Source organism: Saimiri boliviensis, chromosome 11 (genome assembly GCF_048565385.1).
Source record: "Saimiri boliviensis isolate mSaiBol1 chromosome 11, mSaiBol1.pri, whole genome shotgun sequence".
Taxonomy (NCBI): domain Eukaryota; kingdom Metazoa; phylum Chordata; class Mammalia; order Primates; family Cebidae; genus Saimiri; species Saimiri boliviensis.
The window spans coordinates 8610039-8634574 of NC_133459.1; the positions used below are offsets into that span (position 1 = coordinate 8610039).

The window sequence follows — 24536 nt, forward strand, 5'->3', positions numbered from 1 at the left end:
CCTGTGCCATCCAGGGGTCCCTGCGATCTAAGTATGTCTGGATTCTGCTGCTGTCTAGCGCTGTCTCCTTCTGGGTCAAGCTACTGTCACTGGTGGCACTAGCCTCCTTTCCCCGACCCCCACTCTCCGTCGTCCCGGCTTCTCCGCAGTCCTTCCACACGACAGCCAGCAGCATCGTTGTGGATGAAAATCCCATCTCTCTCTCCCTCACCTAAAACCCTCCAGGGCTGCCATCCGCTCCGTGCAAACCCCAGGTGCAGCCCTTGTTCTGAAGGCTCTGCAAGACCCAGCCCAGTTAACTCTCAACTTGCTCATGCCACACCCTCCCCTCCACGCCAACCACCCCCTGCTCCAGTTGCAGTGGCCAGTTCTGGAAGTGTTGAGTCCTTTCCCCACGAGATCCCCAGGACCTCGTGTAATTTCTGGCACTTAATCAGGTTCCATAGATCGTGGTGGGATAAATGAATCTACCCCAGACTGAGTGATAGAGACAAAACATTAAATCCAACCCAGGTGGGGTGGCTTACCCCTGTAATCCCAGCACTTTGGGAGTCCAAGGCGGTCAGATCACCAGAGGTCAGATGTTCGGGACCAGCCTGGCCAACATGGAGAAACCCCGTCTCTACTAAAAAGACAAAAATTAGCTGGGCATGATGGCAGGTGCCTGTAATCCCAGCTACTCCAGAGGCTGAGTCAGGAGAATTGCTGGAACCTGGGAGCTGGAGGTTGCAGTGAGCCAAGATCTCACCATTGCACTCCAGCCTGGGTGACAGAGCAAGACTCTGTCTCAAAAAAAAAAAAATTCAATAAGTGAGACCAAGTATGTTCACGAGATGAAATTACTAGGGATAATGCTGAATTCTTTCATTTAGATCAGGAAAATCACGTTCCTGTACAGGCAGGGAGAACCTGGCTTATTGTGAAAAATCCCTGGAGAACTGGCGGCTAATGAGCTTAGTGATGTGGCCACCAAAAATCTGCCTTGGGGTGAGAGTGGGGAGTGTGAAATACTTTCAGGCTAAGCAAACAGGAGCTTGGTGCCCAGAACATTCTTCTACAGCTCCACCTGCCAGCCCCTGTCTGGAGCATCTTGTTTTTATTGTTGTGTTTTTTGAGCTGGAGTCTCCTTCTGTTGCCCAGGCTGGAGTGCAATGGCATGATCTTGGCTCACTGCAACCTCTGCCTCCCGAGTTCAAGCGATTTTCCTGCCTCAGCCTCCGGAGTAGCTGGGATTACAGGCGAGAGCCACCATGCCTGGATAATTTTTGTATTTTTGGTGGAAACAGTATTTCACCATGTTGGCCAGGCTAGACTTGAACTCATGGCCTCAGGTGATCTACTCGCCTTGGCCTCCCAAAGTGGTGGGATTATAGGCATGAGCCACTGTGCTCAGCCTGGAGCATCGTATTAGCTTGGAGTACCAAACTGTGGCAAAAGGGTCTAAAAACTGTATCATAGGGAGAACGGTGTTTTTGGAATGCCTAGGCTGAAGAGACCTTCGGGCCTGATGGGGCCATCATCCAGTGGTCCTGTGGATTCCTCTGTGTGCCTCTAGATGGCAGCACGGAGATCAGAGTTTGGCCCATAGCGGAGACAGGTCCACCTCCAAGGAAAGAACTTTCTTCCAGGGAAAGAGAACTTTTCCAGAGAGAAAAAACTTTCTTTCTTTTTTTTTTTTTTTTTTTTGGAGACGGAGTTTCACTCTTGTTACCCAGGCTGGAGTGCAATGGCGCGATCTCGGCTCACCGCAACCTCTGCCTCCTGGGTTCAGGCAATTCTCCTGCCTCAGCCTCCTGAGTAGCTGGGATTACAGGCACGCGCCACCATGCCCAGCTGATTTTTTGTGTTTTTAGTAGAGATGGGGTTTCACCATGTTGACCAGGATGGTCTCGATCTCTTGACCTTGTGATCCACCCGCCTCGGCCTCCCAAAGTGCTGGGATTACAGGCGTGAGCCACCGCGCCCGGCTTTTTTTTTTTTTTTGAGACAGAGTTTTGCTCTTGTTGCGGAGGCTGGAGGGCAATGGTGCTATCTTGGCTCACTGCAAACTCTGCCTCCTGGGTTCAAGCGATTCTCCTGCCTCAGCTGCCTGAGTAGCTAGGATTAAAGGCATGCACCGCCATGCCCAGCTAATTTTTCTATTTTTAGTAGAGACAGGGTTTCTCTATGTTGATCAAGCTGGTCTCAAACTCCTGACCTGAAGTGATCCACTTGCCTCAGCCACCCAAAGTGCTGGGATTACAGGCATTAGCTACCACTCCCGGCCAGAGAAAGAACTTTCTAAACACTAGAAGCTTCTAAAAATGGAAGTGCAGCTGCATTAATGAAAATAGATATTTTAAGCTGTAAGCAGCAGAAAACTCAGCTCAAACTGCTGTAAGTTAAAAAAGAAAAAAGGCAGAGGGGGTTAATTGGCTGATGAGACAAGAGTCCAGGCATAGACTCTAGCTTCAGGCATGGCTGGATCCGGGGAATCAGCGTTCGTCCTCAGGACCCAGGCTTGTACTGTCTGCTTTAGCCCCACTTTCCTCTGTGTTGGTCTGTTCTCAGGTTCTGCCCCTAAAGACAGTAAACAGTTGCCAGCAGCTCTAGGTAGACATTCTGTCATTTTTGCTACCCCAAGAAGACCCAGAGAAGTCTTGATGTCAAAACCCATTGGACTGACTTGATAGTCATATGGCCATCCTGGAATCCTGCCATCAGGGAGATAACATGCAGTGATTGGCTGGGCCTAAGTATCATTCCCACCTCCAACCAATCCCCATGGCCCAGGCAAACTCAGGCCTCTGATTGGCTGTGTCTGAGTCTCAGGCTGTCCAGGTAGCTAGGAGTGAAGTCAGCTCATCCAAACCACGTGGGCTGAGTGTGTTGAGTTTTTGAAAAGTCCTTAGCTCCCAGATTAAAAGAAACGAAAACATAAAGTTACCAGCATCCAGAAGCCTCCCATACCTGCTTCTAGTCATTCTCCCCCAAACCTGGGGTAACCCCTGTTTCTTCTTTTGCCACCATAGATTTATGCGTCCTGCCTGTGTTTGTTTCTTTGTATAGTTGGAATTATGAGCACATACTTTTTTGTTTGTGGGCATCTTCTTTTGCCCAGCCTTATGTATGTGAGAGTCATTGATACTGTTAATGTGGACTTGTAGACCACTCGTTTTCATTGCTATATAACATTCCATTCAGAGAGAGTGCCACAAATTATTTTTCCATTCCCCATTCTGTTGATGTGCATTTGGGAAGTTTCCTCTTCGGAGCCATCATGAATAGGGATGCCATAGACACTCCTGCCCATGTCTTTTGCTAAATATACATGTATTTGTATTTCTTTGGGTTGTATACTTCAGAGTGGGATTGCTGGGTCCTAGGGCATAGGCATGTTCAGCTTTAGTAGATACTGCCAAACAGTTTTCGAAAGTGGTTGTACTGGTTTGCATTCTTGAGGCATTTCTGAAGTCCCTGTACTCACTGGTATCTCTGTGTCATACATACCGGAGAGCTATGGCTCTGGGCTTCATTCAAGGGAGAGTTACATACCGGAGAGCTATGGCTCTGGGCTTCATTCAAGGGAGAGTTAGAGCTGGTTGGCCACTGTGCTGGAGAGAGGTTCTTGGGCCAGGGAGAGGGAAGGAGCTTCCACTTTCTCCTGTCCTGTCTCACTGGTGACAGGACCTGGCGTTTGAGGTCCTGTGCAAACCAGCCTGAGACCTTCTCTATTAGGAATGAGTTTTTCTGTGAAAGTATTTCCCTATATCCCATTTAGGTAAAACATAGACGAATACTTAATTTCCACAGTGCTAAGGGGCAGGAGAGTGAGGGGTGTATTTTCCTGGAACCCAGGCTGTGGGTTGGAGTCCATGGGAGCTCATGCCTCATTGGCTCATCTTGGGCCGCACGAGACTGGGTGGCCAAAGCTGCCTCTGACTTCCCAAGCATGGTCAAAGCCCATTTCATATCATAAATGGATTCTCCAGGATTCCTGACTCTCCCTCACGTTATTGTTTTGTTTTGTTTTGTTTCGTTTTGTAGGCAGTCTCACTGTGTTGCCCAGGCTGGAGTGCAGTGGCATGATCTTGGCTCACTGCAACCTCCACTTCCCTGGCTCAAGCAGTCCTCTGGCCTCAGCCTCCTAAGTAGCTGGGACTGCAGGCATGAGCTACCATGCCCAGCTAAGTTTTGTGTTTGTGAAGAGACAGGGTTTTGCCATGTTCACAGGCTGGTCTCAAACTCCTGACCTCACGTGATCCACCTGCCTCAGCCTCCCAAAGTGCTGGGATCACAGGCATGAGCCACCGTGCCCAGCCTATTCTCCAAGTTTTGAAACAGAGGGAGGCAGACTTTGGCCTGGCCATTCTCATCAAGAGGAACCCAAAGTAGGATGTGGTTTTGCAATCAGAGGAAGTGGTGACCAGCAGAGGCAGCGCCTAGGATGCGCAGCTCTGCTCCTCAGGACAGCTGGGGTCCAGTCGACGGTCAGGCCCGGGCCCGGCCGCTGCTGCCACCCAAAGAACACCTGCCTTAAACCAAATATTTCTTTTCAACTTTTTTTTTTTTTTTTTTTTTTTTTTGAGACAGAGTTTTGCTCTCGTTACCCAGGCTGGAGTGCAATGGCGCGATCTTGGCTCACCGCAACCTCCGCCTCCTGGGTTCAGGCAATTCTTCTGCCTCAGCCTCCTGAGTAGCTGGGATTACAGGCACATGCCACCATGCCCAGCTGATTTTTTGTATTTTTAGTAGAGACAGGGTTTCACCATGTTGACCAGGATGGTCTCGATCTCTTGACCTCGTGATCCACCCGCCTTGGCCTCCCAAAGTGCTGGGATTACAGGCGTGAGCCACCGCGCCCAGCCCTTTTCAACTATTTTTACACGTCTTTTAAATCCAAGAGAATGTGATCTTTGGGTAGAGAAGTCTTTTCCTAAAGAATAAAAACCATAAAGGCAAAGATTGATAATTTGACTGCATCAGCATTGAAAACTTCCACTCACTAGGCTGGGTGTGATGGCTCATACTTGTAATCCCAGCACTTTGGGAGGCCAAGGCCAGTGGATCACTTGAGCCCAGAAGTTTTGAACCAGTCTCTACTAAAAGCATATTTTTTTCAAAGTCTCTTAAAAATACCAAAAAAAAAAAAAAAAAAAAAAAAGGTAGCTGGGTGTGGTGGCACACACCTGTCATCCCAGCTAACTTGGGAGCCTGAGGTTGGGAGGATCACCTGAGCCCAGGAGGTGGAGGCTGCAGTGAGCTGTGATTATGCCACTGCACTGTAGCCTGGATGACAGAGTGAGACCCTGTCCCCTCAAAACAAAACAAATAACAACAAAAAACTTTCTGCTCACCAAAAAGACACCATAAGCAAACCAAAAAGATGACTCAGATTAGAAAATATTTCCTACTCATTCAATCAACAAAGGAATGGAATCTAGAATATATGAAGAAGTCCCACAAACCATTCTGAAAAGGGAAGTAACCTCACAGGAGAATGGGCAAAGATTATAATAAGTAGGCTGCCTGCAGAAAATAAAGGTTTGTTGGAAAATCGGAGAAATGCAAATTAAAATGAGACAATTTCATTCCCATCCGATTGGCAAAAATGAGTGAATCTGACAATACCAAGTGTTGATGAAGATCCGGAGATTGACCACCTTGCCACGGTGCTGGGATTGCTGACGGCATCACCACCTTGAAAACAATGTGGTGATATTTAGTAAAGTTAATGATGTGCTTATACTTATCGTACGTTATGCCACACGTGACTCTAGAGCACTTAAAATGTGGATAGTGTGAGGAATGGAATTTAAAAACATTTAATTTAAAATTGCTGTGTGATTCATTTATTGGAAAATGGTTTTTTTCTTTTTGTTTTTTGTATTTTTGGTAGAGACAGAGTTTTGCCATGTTGTGCAGGCTGGCTCGAACCTCCTTTGAACCTGGCTTGAACCTCCACCTGCTTTGGCCTTCCAAAGTGCTGGAATTGCAGGCATGAGCCACTGTGCCCAGCCTTAAATGTGTTTAGAAGAAACTGGGTCTACCCAGGAGCTCACACCTCAGCCCTTAGAGAGGCTGAGGTGGGAGGATCACTTGAGCCCAGGAGTTCAAGACCAACCTGGGCAACATAGCAAGACCCTATATCTCAAAAAAAAAAAAAAAAAAAAAAAAAAAAAGGTTAGCAGGGCATGGTGGCACATGCCTGTAGTCCCAGCTACTCAGGAGGCTGAGCCTGGAGGATCACTTGAGCCCAGAAGGTTGAGCCTGCAGTGAGCTGTGATTGCACCACTGCAGTCCAGTGTGGGTAACACAGTGAGACCCTGTCTGAACAGAAAAGAACAGAAAACAACCTGGGTCTGTGAACCTACTTCTCACCTGTAGATTGTATAAGGTCTACATTCGATCAGGTATTTCTGATGATAATCTAGAATGAAATTGCAGTACACTCCAAATGTAAAATACACAGTAGATTTCAAAGACTCGATACCAAAATAAATGTCAAAATATCTCATTAGTAATTTTCTCTATTATATGTTAAAATGACTATCTTTTAGATATATTGGGTTAAATAAAATACATAATGAAACTTCATTTTATCTGTGCCTTTTCATTCTTTTTGATTTTTTTTTTTTTGAGATGGAGTTTTGCTTTTGTTGCCCAGGCTGAAGTGCAGCGGCATGATCTCGGCTCACTACAACCTCCAACACTTGGGTTCAAGCAATTCTCCTGCCTCAGACTCCCTAGTAGCTGGGACTACAGGCATGTGCCACCACACCCGACTAATTCTGTATGTTCAGTACAGATGGGTTTCTCCATGTTGGTCAAGCTGGTCTCAAACTCCTGACTGCCTTGGCCTCCCAAAGTTCTGGGATTACAGGTGTGAGCCACCACGCCTGGCCTCTATTTTTTATTTTTGGGACATGGTCTTGCTGTGTCACCAAGCTGGTGTGCAGTGATCTATCAGAGCACCTCAAACTCCCAGGCTCAAGTGATCCTTCCACCTCTGCTTCCCATGTAGCTGGGACTACAGGCGTGCTCCACCATGCTTGGCTAATTTTTAAAGTTTTTTGTAGAGATGGCTTCTCACTATGTTGCCCAGGTTGGTCTCTTAATCCCTGGCCTCAAATGATCCTCCTACCTCGGCCTCCCAAAGCACTGGAATTACAGGCATGAGCCACCATGAGCCCGGCCTTTTCACTCTTTTTAAAGTGGCTTCTGCTACCCTGGACGTTCCGTATGTGGTTCCTGTTGTCTTTCTCTTGGGCAACACTCAGCACTCTCAGACGAGCACAAGGGGATGTGTTCAAGAACATACATAGTAGCATTATTAAAAGTAACCAAGAAAAGTAGAAAGTAGAAACCAGCCTTCATTTTCATCAAGAGAGGGTAAACAAATTATGGTTTCTCTTTTTTTTTTTTTTTTGAGACGGAATTTCACTCTTACCGCCCAGGCTGGAGTGCAGTGACACAATCTTGGCTCACTGCAACCTCCCGCCTCCTGGATTCAAGGAATTCTCCTGGCTCAGCCTCCCGAGTAGCTGGGATTACAGAGGCCTACCACCATGCCCAGCTAATTTTCGTATTTTTGGTAGAGACGAAGTTTTTACCACGTTGGCCAGGGTGGTTTCGAACTCCTGACCTCAGGTGATACATCCATCTCAGCCTCCCAAAGTGTTGGGATTACAGGCGTGAGCCACCGTGCCTGGCCTTTTTTTTTTTTTCTTAAGTGTTACATTTTTCTTTCTTTTTAATTTAACTTTTAAGTTCAGGGGTACATTGCAGCTTTGTTATATAGGTAAACTTGTGTCATGGGGGTTCGTCATACAGATTCTGTCATTACCCAGGTATTAAGCCTAGTACCTGTGAATTATTCTTCCTGATCCTCTCCCCACTCCCGCCCTCCAGCCTCTGATAGGCCCCAGTATGTGGTGTTCTCCTCCGTGTGTCCATGTGTTCTCGTCCTTCAGCTCCCACTTACAGATGAGAACACGCGGTATTTGGTTTTCTGTTCTTACCTTAGTTTGCTGAGGATAATGGTCTCCAGCTCCATCCGTGGTCTTTCAGAGGACATGATCTCTTTGAATTGTGGCTTCTTTACACAGTGAAATAGTGTGCAAGAGATTAAAAAGAGTGAACTAGAGCCACCTATGCCCGCCTGGGTAAATCTAAAGAAAAGGACAGTGATTGCCCAAAGCCGGTTCCAGAAGAGTCGGTGTGCACATGCAGGCTGTTTGTTTGTTTGAGACAGTCTTGCTCTGTCACCCAGGCTGGAGAGCAGTAGTGCAATCTCTGCTCAGTGTAACCTCCGCCTCCTGGGTTCAAGTGATTCTCATGCCTCAGCCTCCCAAGTAGCTGGGACTACAGGCGTGCATCACCACACCTGGCTAATTTTTGTATTTTTAGTAGAGACAGGATTTTGCTGTGTTGGCCAGGCTGGTCTCGAACTCCTGGCCTCAAGCAATCTGCCTGTCTCAGCCTCCCAACGTGCTGGGACTGCAGGTGTAAGGCACCATGCGAGGCCACCTGCAGTTTTAAAGCATGCAGAAGTACCGAGAATTGGTTGTGGTGGATATGTGTTGGTATAATAAAATTATAAAAACATGCATGGAGGCCGGGCCCAATAGCTCACGCCTGCAATCCCAGCACTTTGGGAGGCCAAGGCGGGTGGATCACTTTAGGTCAGGAGTTTGAGACCAACCTGGCCAACATGGTGAAACCCCTTCTCTACTAAAAATACAAAAATTAGCTGGGTATGGTGGTGCGTGCCTGTAATCCCAGCTACTAGGGAGGCTGAGGCAGGAGGATCTCTTGATCCTAGGAGCTGAGATTGCACTCCAGCCTGGGCCACAGAGCAAGACTCTGTCTCAAAAAAAAAACAAAACAAAAAACATCTATGGAAATGATAAACAACCACCCTCCAGGTGCTGCCAGCCTGAAGTGGAGAGGGCTAGAGGCGGGGAAAGGGGAAGGGGACCTGGAAGAGGGGGTGCCCGGGGACCTTTGTTTTTGCAACATTGTGTTACTGGGGGTGGGTATGACCAGAGGGTTTGGTATGATTGAAATATTTTAACAGATTATTATATGACCAGCCTTTTTGGTTTCTGGTCAGAAGGATGCAAAGAGGCTGGGTGTGGTGGCTCATGCCTGTAATCCCAGCACTTTGGGAGGCCGAAGTGAGACAATCCCTTGAACCCAGGAGTTCAAGACCAGCCTGGACAATATAGCAAGACTGTCTCTACAAAAAATTTAAAAATTAGTCAGGTGTAGAGGTGTACACCTGTAGGCCCAGCTACTTGGGAGGCTGAGACAGGAACATCGCTTGAACGTAGGAATTTATGTTACAGTGAGCTGTGGTGGCACCACTGTACTCCAGCTGGGGCAGCAGAGTAAGACTGTTTCAAATGTACTTCAGGGCCAGGTATGGTGGCTCATGCCTGTGATCCCAGCACTTTGGGAGGCTAAGGTGAGAGGATCACTTGAGGTCAGGAGTTAAAAGACCAGTCTGGCCAACATGGTGAAAATCCAGAAACTAAGCCAGATGCGGTAACGCATACCTGTCATTCCAGCTACTTGGGAGGTTGAGGCAGGAGAATCGCTTGATCCCAGGAGGCAGAGGTTGTAGTGAGCCGAGGCGGCGCCACTGCACTCCAGCCTGGGCGACAGAGCAAGATTGTCTCAAAAAAAAAAAAAAAAAAAGAGTATTTCAAAGACCTACAGCCTCTGTTCTCCTGGGTCTCGGGCACCTGACCGCCCATCCCGCCGTCTCCCTTCTGTAGCTGGTGGCCATGACTGGCTTTTGTGGAAGTGTGTGTTCCTGAGGGAAGACGATTTGCTGGTGGGAGCCACAAGACCCAAGCCTGGACAGGCGGAGCCCTGAGAGAGGCGAGCTCTTTGTGCCCGCAGGCCGGGAACTCGGTCCCAGCTTCCTGCTATCCAGGACCCCATGTCTTCCAGGGGGTCCCTTCCAAAGGCCTCACCCGGCCCAGCTGATGTAACCCGTTTTGCCATTGCTTCATTTTTAGGACCGCTGGCATCAAGGAAGTAACAACACAGGATGCCCCCTGGGGTTGACTGCCCCATGGAATTCTGGACCAAGGAGGAGAATCAGAGCGTCGTGGTTGACTTCCTGCTGCCCACAGGGGTCTACCTGAACTTCCCGGTGTCTCGCAATGCCAACCTCAGCACCATCAAGCAGGTATGGCCTCCATCTGATCCTCAGACCTCGGTGCTAAGAGAGAGACAGACAGATGGACGGACAGGCGGACAGATGGGCAGACAGACAGAGAGATGCATTGCTTCTCAGACTTGGGATTCCCCAGATGAGAATTTTAAAAGATAAATGATGTTCGTTTTTGTTTTGTTTTGAGACGGAGTTTCGCTCTTCTTGCTGGAGTGCTGTGGCACAATCTCAGCTCAATGTAACCTCCACCTCCTGGTTCAAGCTATCCTCCTGCCTCAGCCTCCCAAGTAGCCGGGATTATAGACATGGGCCACCACGCCCAGCTAATTTTTGTGTTTTTAGTAGAGATGGGATTTCACCATGTTGGCCAGGCTGGTTTCAAACTCTTGACCTCAGGTGATCCACCCGCCTCAGCCTCCCAAAGTGCTGGGATTACAAGCGTGAGCCACCATGCCCGGAATGTTTTTTTTCTTTTCTTTTCTTTTTTTTTTTTTTTTTTTTTGAGACAGCCTCACTCTGTCACCCAGGCTGGACTGCAGTGGCACAATTTCGGCTCAGTCGCAACCTCTGCCTCCCAGGCTCAAGCAATTCTTGTGCCTCAGCCTCCGAGTAGCTGGGACTACAGGTGTGCACCACTATACCTGGCTAATTTTTGAATTTTTAGTAGAGATTGGGTTTCACCATGTTGGCCTGGCTGGTCTTGATCTCCTGAGCTCAAATGATCCATCTGCTTTGACCTCCCAAAGTGCTGGCATTACAGGCATGAGCCACTGTGCCCAGCCCAAAGATAAATAATGTCTATGAGTTGTTTAAAGACTTCGGTTGAGTCCACCTACTCTGAGTTCAGCTTAACCCATTTAACAGTGTATGTGAGCCTGGCGCTGTGGCTTGCTTGTCATCCCATCACTTTGAGAGGCTGGGGAGGGCAGGTCACGAGGTCTAGAGATCAAGATCATCCTGGCCAACATGGCGAAACCCTGTCTCTACTGAAAATACAAAAATTAGCCTGGTGTGGTGGTGCATGCCTGTAGTCCCAGCTACTTAGGAGGCTGAGGCAGGAGAATCGCTCAAACGCAGGAGGCTGAGCTTGAGTGAGCCGAGAATGTGTTACTGCACTCCAGCCTGAGCAATAGAGCAAGACTCCATCTCAAAAAAAAAAAGGGTGTGTGTTTCCCTCCACTCAGTTGTCTGCTTATTCATTACTAGATGAGATTAGGGGTTGCCTTCCACATGGGCTTTCATCCTATTCATAACCATGCCATCATTTTTTTGAGCCCAGTAGTGCAATCAAGGCTTAGTGCAGCCTCAGTCCAGCCCAGGCTCAGGTGATCCTCCCACCTCAGCCTCCTGAGTAGCTGAGACTACAGGCACGCACCATCACGCCCAGCTAGTTATTTTATTTTTTTTGGTATTTTTTGTGGAGACAGGGTTTCACCATGTTGCTCAGGCTCACATGTGCCATCATTTTTGAAACCACACTCCCTCCATGGCTGCCTAAGTGTTTTACAGGTCTTTTGTCTTTAAAGCTGTTGCCATAGTAAACATCTTTGGAAAGAGATTTTGGTTTATTGAATGACCTTCAGGATGGACTACTGAGTCAAAGGATTGAATATGTGGATGGTATTGGGTGGATATCGTCTTGTGACCTTCCAGAGGGCTTGTGCCCCTTACTAAGTGTGGGACTTGAGGGATCTTGCCTTAGGCTGTGGAAGGGCAGGACCTTATCCCAGAATTTTACTTTACTTTATTTTATTTTTATTTTTTGAGACAGGGTTTCACTCTGTTGCCCAGGCTGGAGTGTGGTGGTGCAATCTCAGCTCACTGCAACCTCTGCCTCCCAGGTTCAGGCAATTCTCCTGCCTCAGCCTCCCAAGCAGCTAGGACTATAGGTGCCCACCACCATGCCTGGCTAATTTTTATATTTTTAACAGAGATGGGATTTCACCATATTGGGCAGGCTGGTCTTGAACTCTTGACCTCGAGTGATCTGCCCACCTCGGCCTCCCAAAGTGCTGGGATTATAGCTGTGAGCCACTGTACCCAGCCCTTACTCCAGAATTTTAAAAGCTATAATCAGGAGCGGGGGTTGTGGGGGGAAGAAAAAGAAATGAATCATTTGTGAGAGTTTTTTCTTCTTCTCTTCCTGGGAGATGTCTTTAAAAATTAAGTTTCTTTTTCCTTCCACTGGAAAAGGTATATGGACACATTGCAATTTAGGAAAAGGCTGGGCATGGTGGCTCATGCCTATAATCCCAGCACCTTGGGAGGCTGAGGCAGGAGAATTGTTTGATCCCGGGAGTTTAAGACCAACCTGGGCCACATGGTCTTAACTTTTTGTCAAGACCAACAAAACCCTGTCTCTACAGAAAATAAAAAAATTAAAAATTAGCTAGTGCCGGGCATGGTGGCTCATGCTTCTAATCTTAGTACTTTGGGAGGCCGAGGTGGGTGAATCACCTGAGGTCGGGAGTTTGAGACCAGCCTGGCCAACATGGTGAATCCCTGTCTCTACTAAAAATACAAAAATTAGCCAGGTGTGGTGGTGGATGCCTGTAATCCCAGTTACTCGGGAGGCTGAGGCAGGAGGATTGCTTGAACCCAGTAGGTGGAAGTTGAAGTGAACCGAGATCATGCCATTGCACTCCAGCCTGGGCAACAAGAGTGAAACTCTGTCTCAAAAAAAAAAAAAAAAAAAAAATCAGCTGGTGTGGTGGCATGTATGTGCCTGTAGTCCTAGCTACTCGGGGGCTGAGGCAGGAGGATCACTTGAGCCTGGAGTTTGAGGCTGCAGTGAGCCATGATCCACCACTGCACTCCAGCCTGGGTGACAGAGTAAAACCCTGTCTGTAAAATAAATAAATACATAAACAAAAACACAAATAAAAAAATAAAATTGAGGAAAAGAAAAAGTAGAAAAGGCCGGGCGCGGTGGCTCAAGCCTGTAATTCCAGCACTTTGGGAGGCCGAGGCGGGTGGATCACGAGGTCGAAAGATCGAGACCATCCTGGTCAACATGGTGAAACCCCGTCTCTACTAAAAATACAATAAAACTAGCTGGGCATGGTGGCGCGTGCCTGTAATCCCGGATACTTAGGAGGCTGAGGCAGGAGAATTGCCTGAGACCAGGAGGCGGAGGTTGCGGTGAGCCGAGATCGTGCCATTGCACTCCAGACTGGGTAACAAGAGCGAAACTCCGTCTCAAAAAAAAAAAAAAAAGAAAAAGAAAAAGTAGAAAAAGGAAAACAATGACTTGTGATCCGTGTGAGGCAGCTGCAGTGAATGCTTTGGCTAGCCTGTTTCTCCTCTGTCTAGTTTCAATTTTGTGATCATTCTGGTTATGACCTTTCATATCTTTTTTTTTCCCTGAGTTAACGATACAACATCTCATTCATGTTGTTAACTTTATATAGATACCATTTTATTTTATTTCGCTTGAGAAGGGTCTCACTTTGTTGTCCAGGCCAGAATGCAGTGGCATAAACCTAGCTCCCTGCAGCCTCGACCTTCTGGGCTCAAGCGATCATCCCATCTTAGCCTGCTGAGTAGCTGGGACTACAGGCGTGCACCACCATGCCTGGCTAACTTTAAATTTTTTATAGCGGTAGGACCTTGCCATGTTGCCCAAGCTATAGGTATCATTTTAGTTTTTAATTTTTATACTTTTTTTTTTTTTTCTTTTTTGAGACAGGGTCTTGCTCTGTCATCCAGGCTATAGTGCAATGGCACGATCACAGCTCACGGCAGCCTCAACCTCCTGTGCTCAAAAGATTCTCCCACCTCAGCCTCCTGAGTAGCTGGGACTACAGGTACATGCCACCATACCCAGCTAATTTTTTATTTTTTGTAGAGATGGAGTTTTATTATGTTGCCCAGGCTGGCCTTAAACTCCAGTGCTCAAGTGATCCTCCCACCTCTACCTCTCAAAGTACTGGGATTACAGGAGTGAGCTACCACACCTGACCTAGATATCTAAATCAGTCTTGTTTTTCCATTTACAGAGCTGTGCATGTGAGTTATTAAAATTCAAACAGTGCAGAGGCATAACACACGCATCTCAATTTGGTTTAAATTCTTCAGAGCCGTATTTATCTTAGGGGTCACAGAGTAAATATTTTAGCCGTTGCTGGCTGGCTCTGTTATCTGTCTCAATAATTCAGTTCTTCTACCATTGGGAAGCAGCCCTGGGTGATATGCAAATGAAGGGCCTGGCTTTGTGAGGATAATCAGATGGCAGGTGGATGTGGCCAGGAAAGGGGTGGTTTGCCAACCCCTGGTCTATGCTGATCGAGGTGTTTATTAGAGTGTTTTTTTGAGGGGGGGATATGTTTATTAGGGTGTTTTTGTTTTTGTTTTGTTTTGTTTTTGAGACAGAGTTTTGCTTTTGTTGCCTAAGCTGGAGTGCAGCGGTGCAATCTCGGCTCACTGCAACCTTCACCTCCTAGGTTCAATAGATTCTCCTGCCTCAGCCTACCTAGTAGCTAGGATTTTGCTACTCCACGTAGCACTACCACGCCCAGCTAATTTTTTGTATTTTTAGTAGAAACGTGGTTTCACCATGTTGGCCAGGCTGGTCTCAAACTCCTGATGTCAGGTGATCTCCCCCGACTCTGCCTCCCAAAGTGCTGGGATTACAGGCGTGAGCCCCCCGTGAGCCCCCGTGCCCAGCCGGGGGGTTTTTTTTCCTTTAATGGAAATGGGCTTGACTCACACGTGCTGCTCTGTATCTTGGAGGTCTCCCCTTGCAACACTGGGACCTTCCCTCCTTCCCTGTCTTCTCTGTGACTCAGTGGTGAGCACCTTTCAACTGCTTGTTGCTGTGGGAGGTCTGAAGGCCCATCACCCCAGGTCACACACTCCATGGAGAGTTCTCTTTGGGCCCCCTGGCTGTGTTAAATATTTCTGAGTTTGTTGTCAACATTTAAAAATCAGGGTTGCTGGGCACAGTGGCTCATGCCTGTAATCCCAGCACTTTGGGAGGCCGAGATGGGCAGATCACCTGAGGTTGGGAGTTTGAGACCCACCTGACCAACATGGAGAAACCCTGTCTCTCTCTCTTTTTTTTTTAAAGACGGAGAAACCCTGTCTCTACTAAAAATACAAAATTAGCCAGGCATGGTGGCGCATGCCTGTAATCCCAGCTACTCACTTGGGAGGCTTAGGCAGGAGAATCACTTGAACCCGGGAGGTGGACGTTGCAGTGAGCCGAGATGGTGCCATTGCACTCCAGCCTGGGCCACAAGAGCCAAACTCTGTCTCGAAAAAGAAAAAAAACAGAGTGTGCCGGGCACGGTGGCTCATGCCTATAATCCCAGCATTTTGGGAGGCCAAGGCAGGCAGATCACCTGAGGTCAGGAATTCAAGACCATCCTGGCCAACATGGCGAAATCTCAGCTCTGCTTGGGGAAAAAAAAAAAAAAAAATTAGCTGGATCAGAGTCACGGCACCAAATAAATAAATAAATAAATGAAAATTTAAAAACATAACTGGGCATGGTGGTGCACACCTGTAATCCCAGCTACTCAGTAGACTGAGGCAAGAGAATGAATCACTCGAACCTGGGAGGTGGAGGTTGCAGTGAGCTGAGATTGCACCACTGCCCTCCAGCCTAGGTGACAGAGTGGGACTCCATCTAAAAAATAAAATAAGTAGTTGAAGAACCCCAGGACAGTTAGCTGGGCTGCGTGAAGATCATGGCCGCGCGTCTCTGGAGTGACCTAGGGTGGTCCTGCGCTCTGGAGGGGAGCCTGCAGGACATGGAGCCAGCTCCAGATCTCAGCACCTCCCAGGTTCCCCCACAGAAGGGCAGCCGTGGAGAAGCCTGTTCACCCATGGTCAGTGCCCAGGGGGCTGCAGAGAGCGCAGATCATGGGGTCTGCCTCTGCCCTCTGGGAGGTTTGGACCGCCCCAGGCTGGGGGCCAGCCCTCCACCTGCCCTCCGCCTCCCACCTCCCAGGGCTGCCTTGGGTGGAGGGGCTGACTGGTGACTGTCCCCCCAGTTGCTATGGCACCGTGCCCAGTACGAGCCGCTCTTCCACATGCTCAACGGCCCCGAGGCCTATGTGTTCACCTGCATCAACCAGACGGCCGAGCAGCAGGAGCTGGAGGATGAGCAGCGGCGGCTGTGCGACGTGCAGCCCTTCCTGCCCGTCCTGCGCCTGGTGGCCCGCGAGGGCGACCGCGTGAAGAAGCTCATCAACTCGCAGATCAGCCTCCTCATCGGCAAAGGTAGCCCTGCGGGGTGGGCTGCGTGGCCGGGCTGGCCTGCCCTGCCCGCCCTGTCTGTCTGCTGACCTGGCTGCCCCCGCCTCACAGGCCTCCACGAGTTTGACTCCTTGTGCGACCCAGAAGTGAACGACTTTCGTACCAAGATGTGCCAGTTCTGCGAGGAGGCGGCTGCGCGCAGGCAGCAGCTGGGCTGGGAGGCCTGGCTGCAGTACAGCTTCCCGCTGCAGCTGGAGCCCTCGGCTCGAACCTGGGGGCCCGGCACCCTGCGGCTCCCCAACCGGGCCCTCCTGGTCAATGTCAAGTTTGAGGGCAGCGAGGTGAGCCCGTGTGTGGCCTGCGGCATCCAGGCTGCTCTGTCCATGGGGAGCGCTTCCTCCAAGAAACTCCTCAGTCATCCACAAGCCCCCCCAGTGGCATCAGATGGTGTTTGCCAGGTGTCTGTGCATGTGTGGGGCTCAACTGAACGTCCCCCCAGGCAAGCTCCATGTGGCAGGATGACCAAATGGTGTGGGGTGTTGGGCGTTGGTCTGGACATTCTTTGAACAAATATTTCTTGGTGTCGGCCATAGGCTTTCATCCGTGAACTCCCCAGACCCTGTCCTTGGGGGCAAATGGGCATCCTGACCCTGCACCCCAGAAACCCATGGGGCCTCGAGGGCAGAGGACTGACCTTCCTCCTCCCTGCAGGAGAGCTTCACCTTCCAGGTGTCCACCAAGGATGTGCCGCTGGCGCTGATGGCCTGTGCCCTGCGGAAGAAGTCCACGGTGTTCCGGCAGCCGCTGGTGGAGCAGCCAGAAGACTACACGCTGCAGGTGAACGGCAGGCACGAGTACCTGTACGGCAGCTACCCGCTCTGCCAGTTCCAGGTGAGGCCGCTGAGGCCGTCTGTGCCCTGGGCTGCTGCTGCCCCGACGGGGCCTCGGTGGGAGACGGGGCGCTGACCTTTGGGCGCATCTGGAGCCTGCTGAGCCAGGCCTCTGGGTCGCTGCCAGAGCATCCCCTTGTAGGGCTACCCTCTATGAGAGCACAAGGAGGGGCTCCATGTTCAGGAGGTGGAGGCAGGGCAGGAAACACCAGCAGGAAGCCCTCTCCTCCCACAAGGCCTGGGATAGGCAGGGGGCACCTTGAGGGGTCCTGGGAATCCTGGGGTCCAGGGAGTGGTTGGACTGCCCCACCGGCAGCTCACCCTGCACCCCGTCTCAGTACATCTGCAGCTGCCTGCACAGCGGGCTGACCCCTCACCTGACCATGGTCCACTTCTCCTCCATCCTCGCCATGCGCGATGAGCAGAGCAACCCCACCCCCCAGGTCCAGAAGCCTCGCGCCAAGCCGCCTCCCATTCCTGCAAAGAAGGTGAGATGGTGCCTCCTGCCTCCCCCCCCAGCCACGCCTTCTTCCCGCCTGGCGTCTGACGCCAGGTGCCCCACTGGCCATGGGTCCAGGGGCACTTAGTATGCAGAGTTGGGGCTTTGGGCTGGGGAAGCCAGCACAGCTGACTGGTGTACTGGGCTGGGAGCCTGTGGGGCTGCAGGGGTTGGGGGGCAGCCTGCAGCGTGGCTCACCGCTGCCCTTCTCCTCTGCAGAATTCAGGGGTGTCGGGGCCCCCTGGGGAGCGTGCATGGCGGGCTTTCTGGTAAAGGGTAGCGTTGTGGACAGGGCCCCAAGACTGGCCGCAAACCTGTGACCCTCTCACCCCGCCCCCGAGTGGTCACGGGCCTCGCCATGGGCCAGGGAGACGAGCCGTGCTTTGAGCCGAATTAACAGCCCTGCTTCCCGGCCCCCAGCCCTCCTCTGTGTCCCTGTGGTCCCTGGACCAGCCGTTCTGCATCGAGCTCATCCAGGGCAGCAAAGTGAACGCCGACGAGCGGATGAAGGTGGGGCTCCTGGGATAGGTGGGGGAGCCGCTGTGTTTTTACACAAACAAGGTGGCTGCATCCTGGAGGGGCAGCAGAGGAAGGGGGGCATCACATGAAAGCCACCTGACCACATTACCCAGCAGCTCTGCCTGGAGCTCTGTGAGCTGCTTGAAAACAGGAAGTGGGGAGGGGGCGGGCCAGCGGCCCCGGAGGCCGATGCGATTCGTAGAAACTTGGGGCCGAACAGTGTTCTGGGTATTTGGCTTCGGTGGAGGTTGTGGGGCCAGGTTCGGCCTAGGGATGGAGACCGCAGAGCTGGGGGAGGGGCGGGGCATGGCAGAGGGGCTCCAGCTGGACAGGGGGGCCTCAGCGCTCCCAGGAGGGACCCGGGCGGTGTCTGCAGCCTGTGAGGGCTGCACCGCCTCAACCCTGGGGGCTGAGCCCACCTCGCTGCCGCATGTCGCATGTCGCTGTAGTTGCTTCACACGTCCGTACACTCCCTTGCAGCAGCCTGCAGGCGTGGGTTTCATTGTGGGCGGGACATGACACCTGAGTCCTCAGCGGCTGGCTCTCCTGCCTGGAGCGGGTTTCGCTGGGGAAGTTGTATAAGCAGGGCAGGTCTGGGTTCTGCTGGCAGGAATGAGGGACTGGATCAGAGGGGCTTCCCGGGTGGCATCAGGTGGGACTGGAGGGGTCTGGACGTCAGGTGGCAGGAAAAGTCCATCCCCACCCACATGGGCTCATGGGAATCTGAGAAGTACAGGGAGCCCTAGCATGTTAGAGCAAGGGTCCCTGGGGTTCCTGATCCCTGATGGGGAAACTGAGGCCCAGAGTGGGGAATGGGCATGCCCTGAGGTCCCCAGAGTTGGGAGAGCTGAGACCAGTGCCCATGCACAGCCCGTGGTACCTTCTCTCACCCCAGGGCCACTCGTGCCACTCAGGCCTTCCCCGTGCCGTGCCACCTCCTCCGCTTGGGACGTACAGTTCAGACCCACCTGAGGACATTCGAGGGGAGAGTCACACCTCCTTAAGGGGAGGGGAGGGGGCTGGGCCTCTGCCTCCTCACCCCTCGTTCTGGCACCTTCCACAGCTGGTGGTGCAGGCCGGGCTTTTCCACGGTAACGAGATGCTGTGCAAGACGGTGTCCAGCTCGGAGGTGAGCGTGTGCTCGGAGCCCGTGTGGAAGCAGCGGCTGGAGTTTGACATCAGCATCAGTGACCTGCCCCGCATGGCCCGTCTCTGCTTTGCCCTCTACGCTGTGATTGAGAAAGCCAAGAAGGCTCGCTCCACCAAGAAGAAGTCCAAGAAGGCGGTGGGTCCCAGGGCCAGCCTGGAGGGGTGCAAGCCCTGGAAAGCCAGGCAGCCCCTCGCTGGGCACTCACCATCCTCCTCCTGGCAAGCACTCGGCCAGGGGATGGGGGTCCTGGGATTGCTGGTGGGCCCCGGCCTCCTCACCCACCCCAGTCTGGCCACCAGCCTTGCTCCAGGGACCCCTCCAGGCTCCTGGGCTCCTGGGCTCCTGGGATCCTGGGCATGCTGCCTCGGAATATCTGGCCTGGGCTGTGGTCCCGAGGGAAGGGGACCTGCAGGTAGTGCCCTGGGTTGGAAGGACAAACAGTATCATACCTGGAGCAGAAAAGTCTGAGTCAGGGCTGGCTGGGAGCGCTCCGTGGCTGGGCGCTGAGTCACGGTCCCAGGATGTGACTCCCCTCAGAGCTGACTCACGCTAAGCTGAGCTGGGCCTATTTGGGGATTTCTCAAGAAGCCAGGAGTAGGGGTGAGGATGAGAACAGGAGGGAGCAGCAGGTGTCAGCTGGCCTCACCACTGGAGGCCCCAGTGGAAAGAGGGAGAAGCAGCTCCTCTCCTTCCCCACGTAGGGTCTCCCAGGGGTCTGGTTGGGAGACCTTAGCTGGGCTGTGGGTCTTCTCAGTGGGGTCCCTGGGGGAGGGCAGGGAAGCTGGGTCTGGAGGCCCCTGAGTGGCTCTCCTCATCTGCCCTGTCCTTCTGCAGGACTGCCCCATTGCCTGGGCCAACCTCATGCTGTTTGACTATAAGGACCAGCTTAAGACCGGGGAACGCTGCCTCCACATGTGGCCCTCTGTCCCAGGTCCGCCCAGGCCCCGGAGGGAGAGGCTTTGGGGAGTGTGAGGGTCCCAGAGACGCTGTCTCCCCTCTACAACTTCATCTGCCCCTGTGTTCAGATGAGAAGGGGGAGCTGCTGAACCCCACTGGCACGGTGCGCAGTAACCCCAACACAGACAGTGCCGCCGCCCTGCTGATCTGCCTGCCTGAGGTGGCCCCGTATCCCGTGTACTACCCGTCCCTGGAGAAGGTCAGTGGGGCCCCGCCACATGAGGCTGAGGGGCTGACGCAGAGCCCTCCTTGCCCCACTCCTGGAGCTCTTCAGCTTTTCAGGCATATTTGGGGCCTTTCCAAGGGCCATTTTGCCTGTGGAGACGCTGCACAGTGTCTAATGACATTTTCGGTGGTCACAGCTGCTGGGAGGGAGGGATGCTCTTGGCATCTGATGGGTGGAGGCCAGAGCTGCTGTGGCTGTCCCTCCATGCCCGGGACAGCACCCCCTCGAGGATGATCGGGGTGGAGACGCCCTGCCTGGGAATCCCGCCTGGGCTGGTCCAGGCCCCGAGGACGCTGAGGGCAGCTGCTTGTTGCAGATCTTGGAGCTGGGGCGGCACAGCGAGTGTGTGCGTGTCACGGAGGAGGAGGTGAGCGGGGTAGGGGTGTGGGGTGTGGAGCATGGAGCCAGCCGGGAGCCGGAGCCCTCACCCCTGCGCACATCCCTCAGCAGCTGCAGCTGCGGGAAATCCTGGAGCGGCGGGGGTGTGGGGAGCTGTATGAGCACGAGAAGGACCTCCTGTGGAAGCTGCGGCATGAAGTCCAGGAGCGCTTCCCGGAGGCGCTAGCCCGGCTGCTGTTGGTCACCAAGTGGAACAAGCATGAGGATGTGGCCCAGGTGGGTGGGGAGGGGCACCTGGGCATGGAGCTGGGGGCAGAACACAGCCTCTGGCCACCCACCACCCTGACCCCGACCACCCACCACCCTGACCCTGGCCCACCTCCACCCTGACCCCGACCACCCCTACCCTGACCCCGGGCCCACCCACCACCCTGACCCTGGCCACCCACCACCCTGACCCTGCCCACTTACCTGACCCTGGGCAACCCCCACCCTGACCCTGGCCAGTCCCCACTCTGACCCTGGCCTTCCACCACCCTGACTCTGGCTGCCCACCACCCTGACCCCAGGGACCCCAACCCTGACCTTGGCTCTCCCCAGATGCTGTACCTGCTGTGTTCCTGGCCAGAACTGCCTGTCCTGGGCGCCCTAGAGCTGCTGGACTTCAGCTTCCCTGATTGCCACGTGGGTTCCTTTGCCATCAAGTCCCTGCGGAAACTGACGTGAGTCCCAGCTGGGTGCTCCCCACTGCTCCAGAGGGCAGCTGTGTGCCCTGGCTGCCAGCACATGGGTGCGGGTGGGCCTGAAACTTCCTGTAGGCTTGCTCCCTCTTGCCTGCCATCCCTCTGGGTGCCTCCCCCGTCCCAAGTCGGAGAGCTCCAGGCCCCAGCGCCCTCCTTCCCTGCAGGGACGATGAACTGTTCCAGTACCTGCTGCAGCTGGTGCAGGTGCTCAAGTACGAGTCCTACCTGGACTGCGAGCTGACCAAATTCTTGCTGGACCGGGCCCTGGCCAACCGCAAGATCGGCCACTTCCTTTTCTGGCACCTCCGGTGGGTAGCGGAAACCCGCCCCAGCCATTTCTTTGGGAATCCCAGCCCCTGAGTCTCCCTGGAGGGCCGTGGGAGACGTTTCCAGCAGGCCTGTTTGTCCTGGCCAGGCTGGGTCATGCTGGGCAGAAGGGGCTGCGTGGCCCTCCCTGGCGAGGCTCAGCCCTCCCATCCCCCTCCAGCTCCGAGATGCACGTGCCATCAGTGGCCCTGCGCTTTGGCCTCATCCTGGAGGCTTACTGCAGGGGCAGCACCCACCACATGAAGGTGCTGATGAAGCAGGTGAGGCTCGGGGGTCCTGGGGGTGGGCAGGGGCGGCCCTTAACCTCTGAGAATCCCCAGGGCCAGGCCAAGGCTGGGACCTGCCCACAGCTGCCCTCCATCTCCCCACCAGGGGGAAGCACTGAGCAAGCTGAAGGCCCTGAATGACTTCGTCAAGCTGAGCTCTCAGAAGACCCCCAAGCCCCAGACCAAGGAGCTGATGCACCTGTGCATGCGGCAGGAGGCCTACCTGGAGGCCCTCTCCCACCTGCAGTCCCCTCTCGACCCCAGCACCCTGCTGGCTGAAGTCTGGTAAGCCCAAGCTCCCCCAGTTAGGGCTCCTCCCACCCCCGGGAGGCCGGCGGAGGAGCCCCAGTGACCGCCCGATCTCTGGCCCACAGCGTGGAGCAGTGCACCTTCATGGACTCCAAGATGAAGCCGCTGTGGATCATGTATAGCAACGAGGAGGCCGGCAGCAGCGGCAGTGTGGGCATCATCTTTAAGAATGGGGACGGTGAGGCCTGGCCTCCCCACACCCACCTCTACTGCCCGGGGTGTCCTGGGTGATCATAGCGGGGGAGTGGAGAAGACGGAATCCTGGGACTTAGGGGCGTGGGTGTGGCTGGAAGCAGAGAACCTAGCAGAAACTCACACCGCCTCTTCTCCTGCTGGCCGGCGGCACAGACCTCCGGCAGGATATGCTGACCCTGCAGATGATCCAGCTCATGGACGTCCTGTGGAAGCAGGAGGGGCTGGACCTGAGGTGAGGGCACTCCCGCCCCATCGTCCCTTGGTGTTTGTGCCCAGCCGGAGCGGCTGTGCCTCTGGAGGGGTCCCTGTCAAAGGCGACATGACCATCTCAGCCAGGGAAAGGACTGTCCTAGAAAGAGCCGGGGACAGTGGGCAGTAGGGTGAGGGAAGGCTGCTCCTGGGGCTTAGTGTGTACCCTGCTCTGTTGATTTCTTTGCCTGGGTGCCCCTGGCTCCCCAGCCCATCTTGGGATGCAGTGGCATCTTCTCCCAAGCCCCCTGGCTCGTTCTCTTCCAAGCCAACGTGAGCTCAGCCTTGGTGATTTCTGCACCTTGGATGCTGGTGCTGTCATCTCCAAGGAGCCAGCATCTCTGGCCAGGCTGAAGGGCAGTGTCGTGATCTCAGCTCACTGAGACCTTCACCTCCCCTGGGTTCAAGCAATTCTCCTGCCTCAACCTTCCAAGTCGCTGGGACTGCAGGCGTATGCCACCATACCTGGCTAGCTTTTTGTTTCTTAGTAGACACGGGGGTTTCACCATGTTAGCCAGGCTGGCCTCGATCTCTTGATCTCATGATTCACCTGCCTCAGCCTCCCAAAGTGCTGGGATTACAGGCATAAGCCACCACACCTGGCCTCTTCCCTGCTTTCTAGCAGCATCTTCTGTGGCCTTTTAGGGCACCTCGAGTTTCCAGGGCTCAAGTGGCCTCAGGGATGACCCTTGACCATGGCATCTGCCCGTCCCTCTTCCCACTTGCCTAGGATGACCCCCTATGGCTGCCTCCCCACCGGAGACCGCACCGGCCTCATTGAGGTGGTCCTCCGCTCAGACACCATCGCCAACATCCAACTCAACAAGAGCAACATGGCAGCCACAGCCGCCTTCAACAAGGACGCCCTGCTCAACTGGCTGAAGTCCAAGAACCCGGGGTGGGTTTCAGGCTCAGGGGTAGGCCCCTCTCCTTCCTGAGAGGTATGGAATGGGAGCACCTAGCCTGCCAGAGCAAAGGAGCGAGGAGGAGCCTCGGACCATGGCTGTGGCTACTTGGCTCAGTTGGGGACCAGCCTGTGTCTGGGTTGGGGTGAGATGGGTCTCTGTCCCCCAAGTATGAGTATCTGTTGCTATGCAGCACCATCCAAAGCACAGGAAATTAAAAAACAGCCGTTTACCATTGGCTCACAGATCTGCAGCTTGAGCTGGGCTCAGCCAAGTGGCTCTTCTGCTGGTTTCGCAGAATCGGTTGCGTAGCTAGTCTCATCTGGTACCTTAACTGGGCCGGAGGGTCTGAGATAACCCGTTTCCTTCCTGGAGCCTTGACACCAGCTGTCGGCGACACCTCTCTGCGTGTGGCCGCCTCATTTAGCAGCCTCACCTTCCCTGGGTGGCTCTGTGTTGAGGGGGTAGGGTTCAAGATCTGCAGGTGTCCTCAGGCCTTGGCTCTGGGACAGCGTCTGCAAGCGATGCCCAGCATTGTGTCCTTCAGGTTCTGTTGGTCAAAGCAGGTCATGGGGCCAGATTCAAGGGAAGTGGGA

The 24536-nt window shown here is 53.2% G+C and overlaps 1 protein-coding gene across 14 annotated transcripts in view; it reads left to right on the top strand.

Annotated features, from left to right (window-relative positions):
* PIK3CD (phosphatidylinositol-4,5-bisphosphate 3-kinase catalytic subunit delta) overlaps positions 1-24536 on the top strand; it is a 108433-nt gene that overhangs the window by 78156 nt on the left and 5741 nt on the right. For 10 of the 14 annotated variants that reach the window (XM_074380033.1, XM_074380032.1, XM_074380031.1 and 7 more), the window contains 18 exons: positions 10008-10180; positions 16162-16390; positions 16478-16707; positions 17078-17257; positions 17595-17744; positions 18176-18265; positions 19338-19559; positions 20259-20355; positions 20450-20580; positions 20825-20974; positions 21055-21222; positions 21547-21668; positions 21854-21997; positions 22177-22276; positions 22389-22567; positions 22657-22769; positions 22940-23018; positions 23766-23933. In XM_074380033.1, coding sequence (XP_074236134.1) covers positions 10040-10180; positions 16162-16390; positions 16478-16707; positions 17078-17257; positions 17595-17744; positions 18176-18265; positions 19338-19559; positions 20259-20355; positions 20450-20580; positions 20825-20974; positions 21055-21222; positions 21547-21668; positions 21854-21997; positions 22177-22276; positions 22389-22567; positions 22657-22769; positions 22940-23018; positions 23766-23933 — 2693 coding nt within the window. In that variant the 5' untranslated portion in view covers positions 10008-10039. The remainder of the gene's footprint in view (positions 1-10007; positions 10181-16161; positions 16391-16477; positions 16708-17077; positions 17258-17594; positions 17745-18175; positions 18266-19337; positions 19560-20258; positions 20356-20449; positions 20581-20824; positions 20975-21054; positions 21223-21546; positions 21669-21853; positions 21998-22176; positions 22277-22388; positions 22568-22656; positions 22770-22939; positions 23019-23765; positions 23934-24536) is intronic. The other 4 variants (XM_074380039.1, XM_010338534.3, XM_074380038.1 and 1 more) reach the window with 3 other exon arrangements.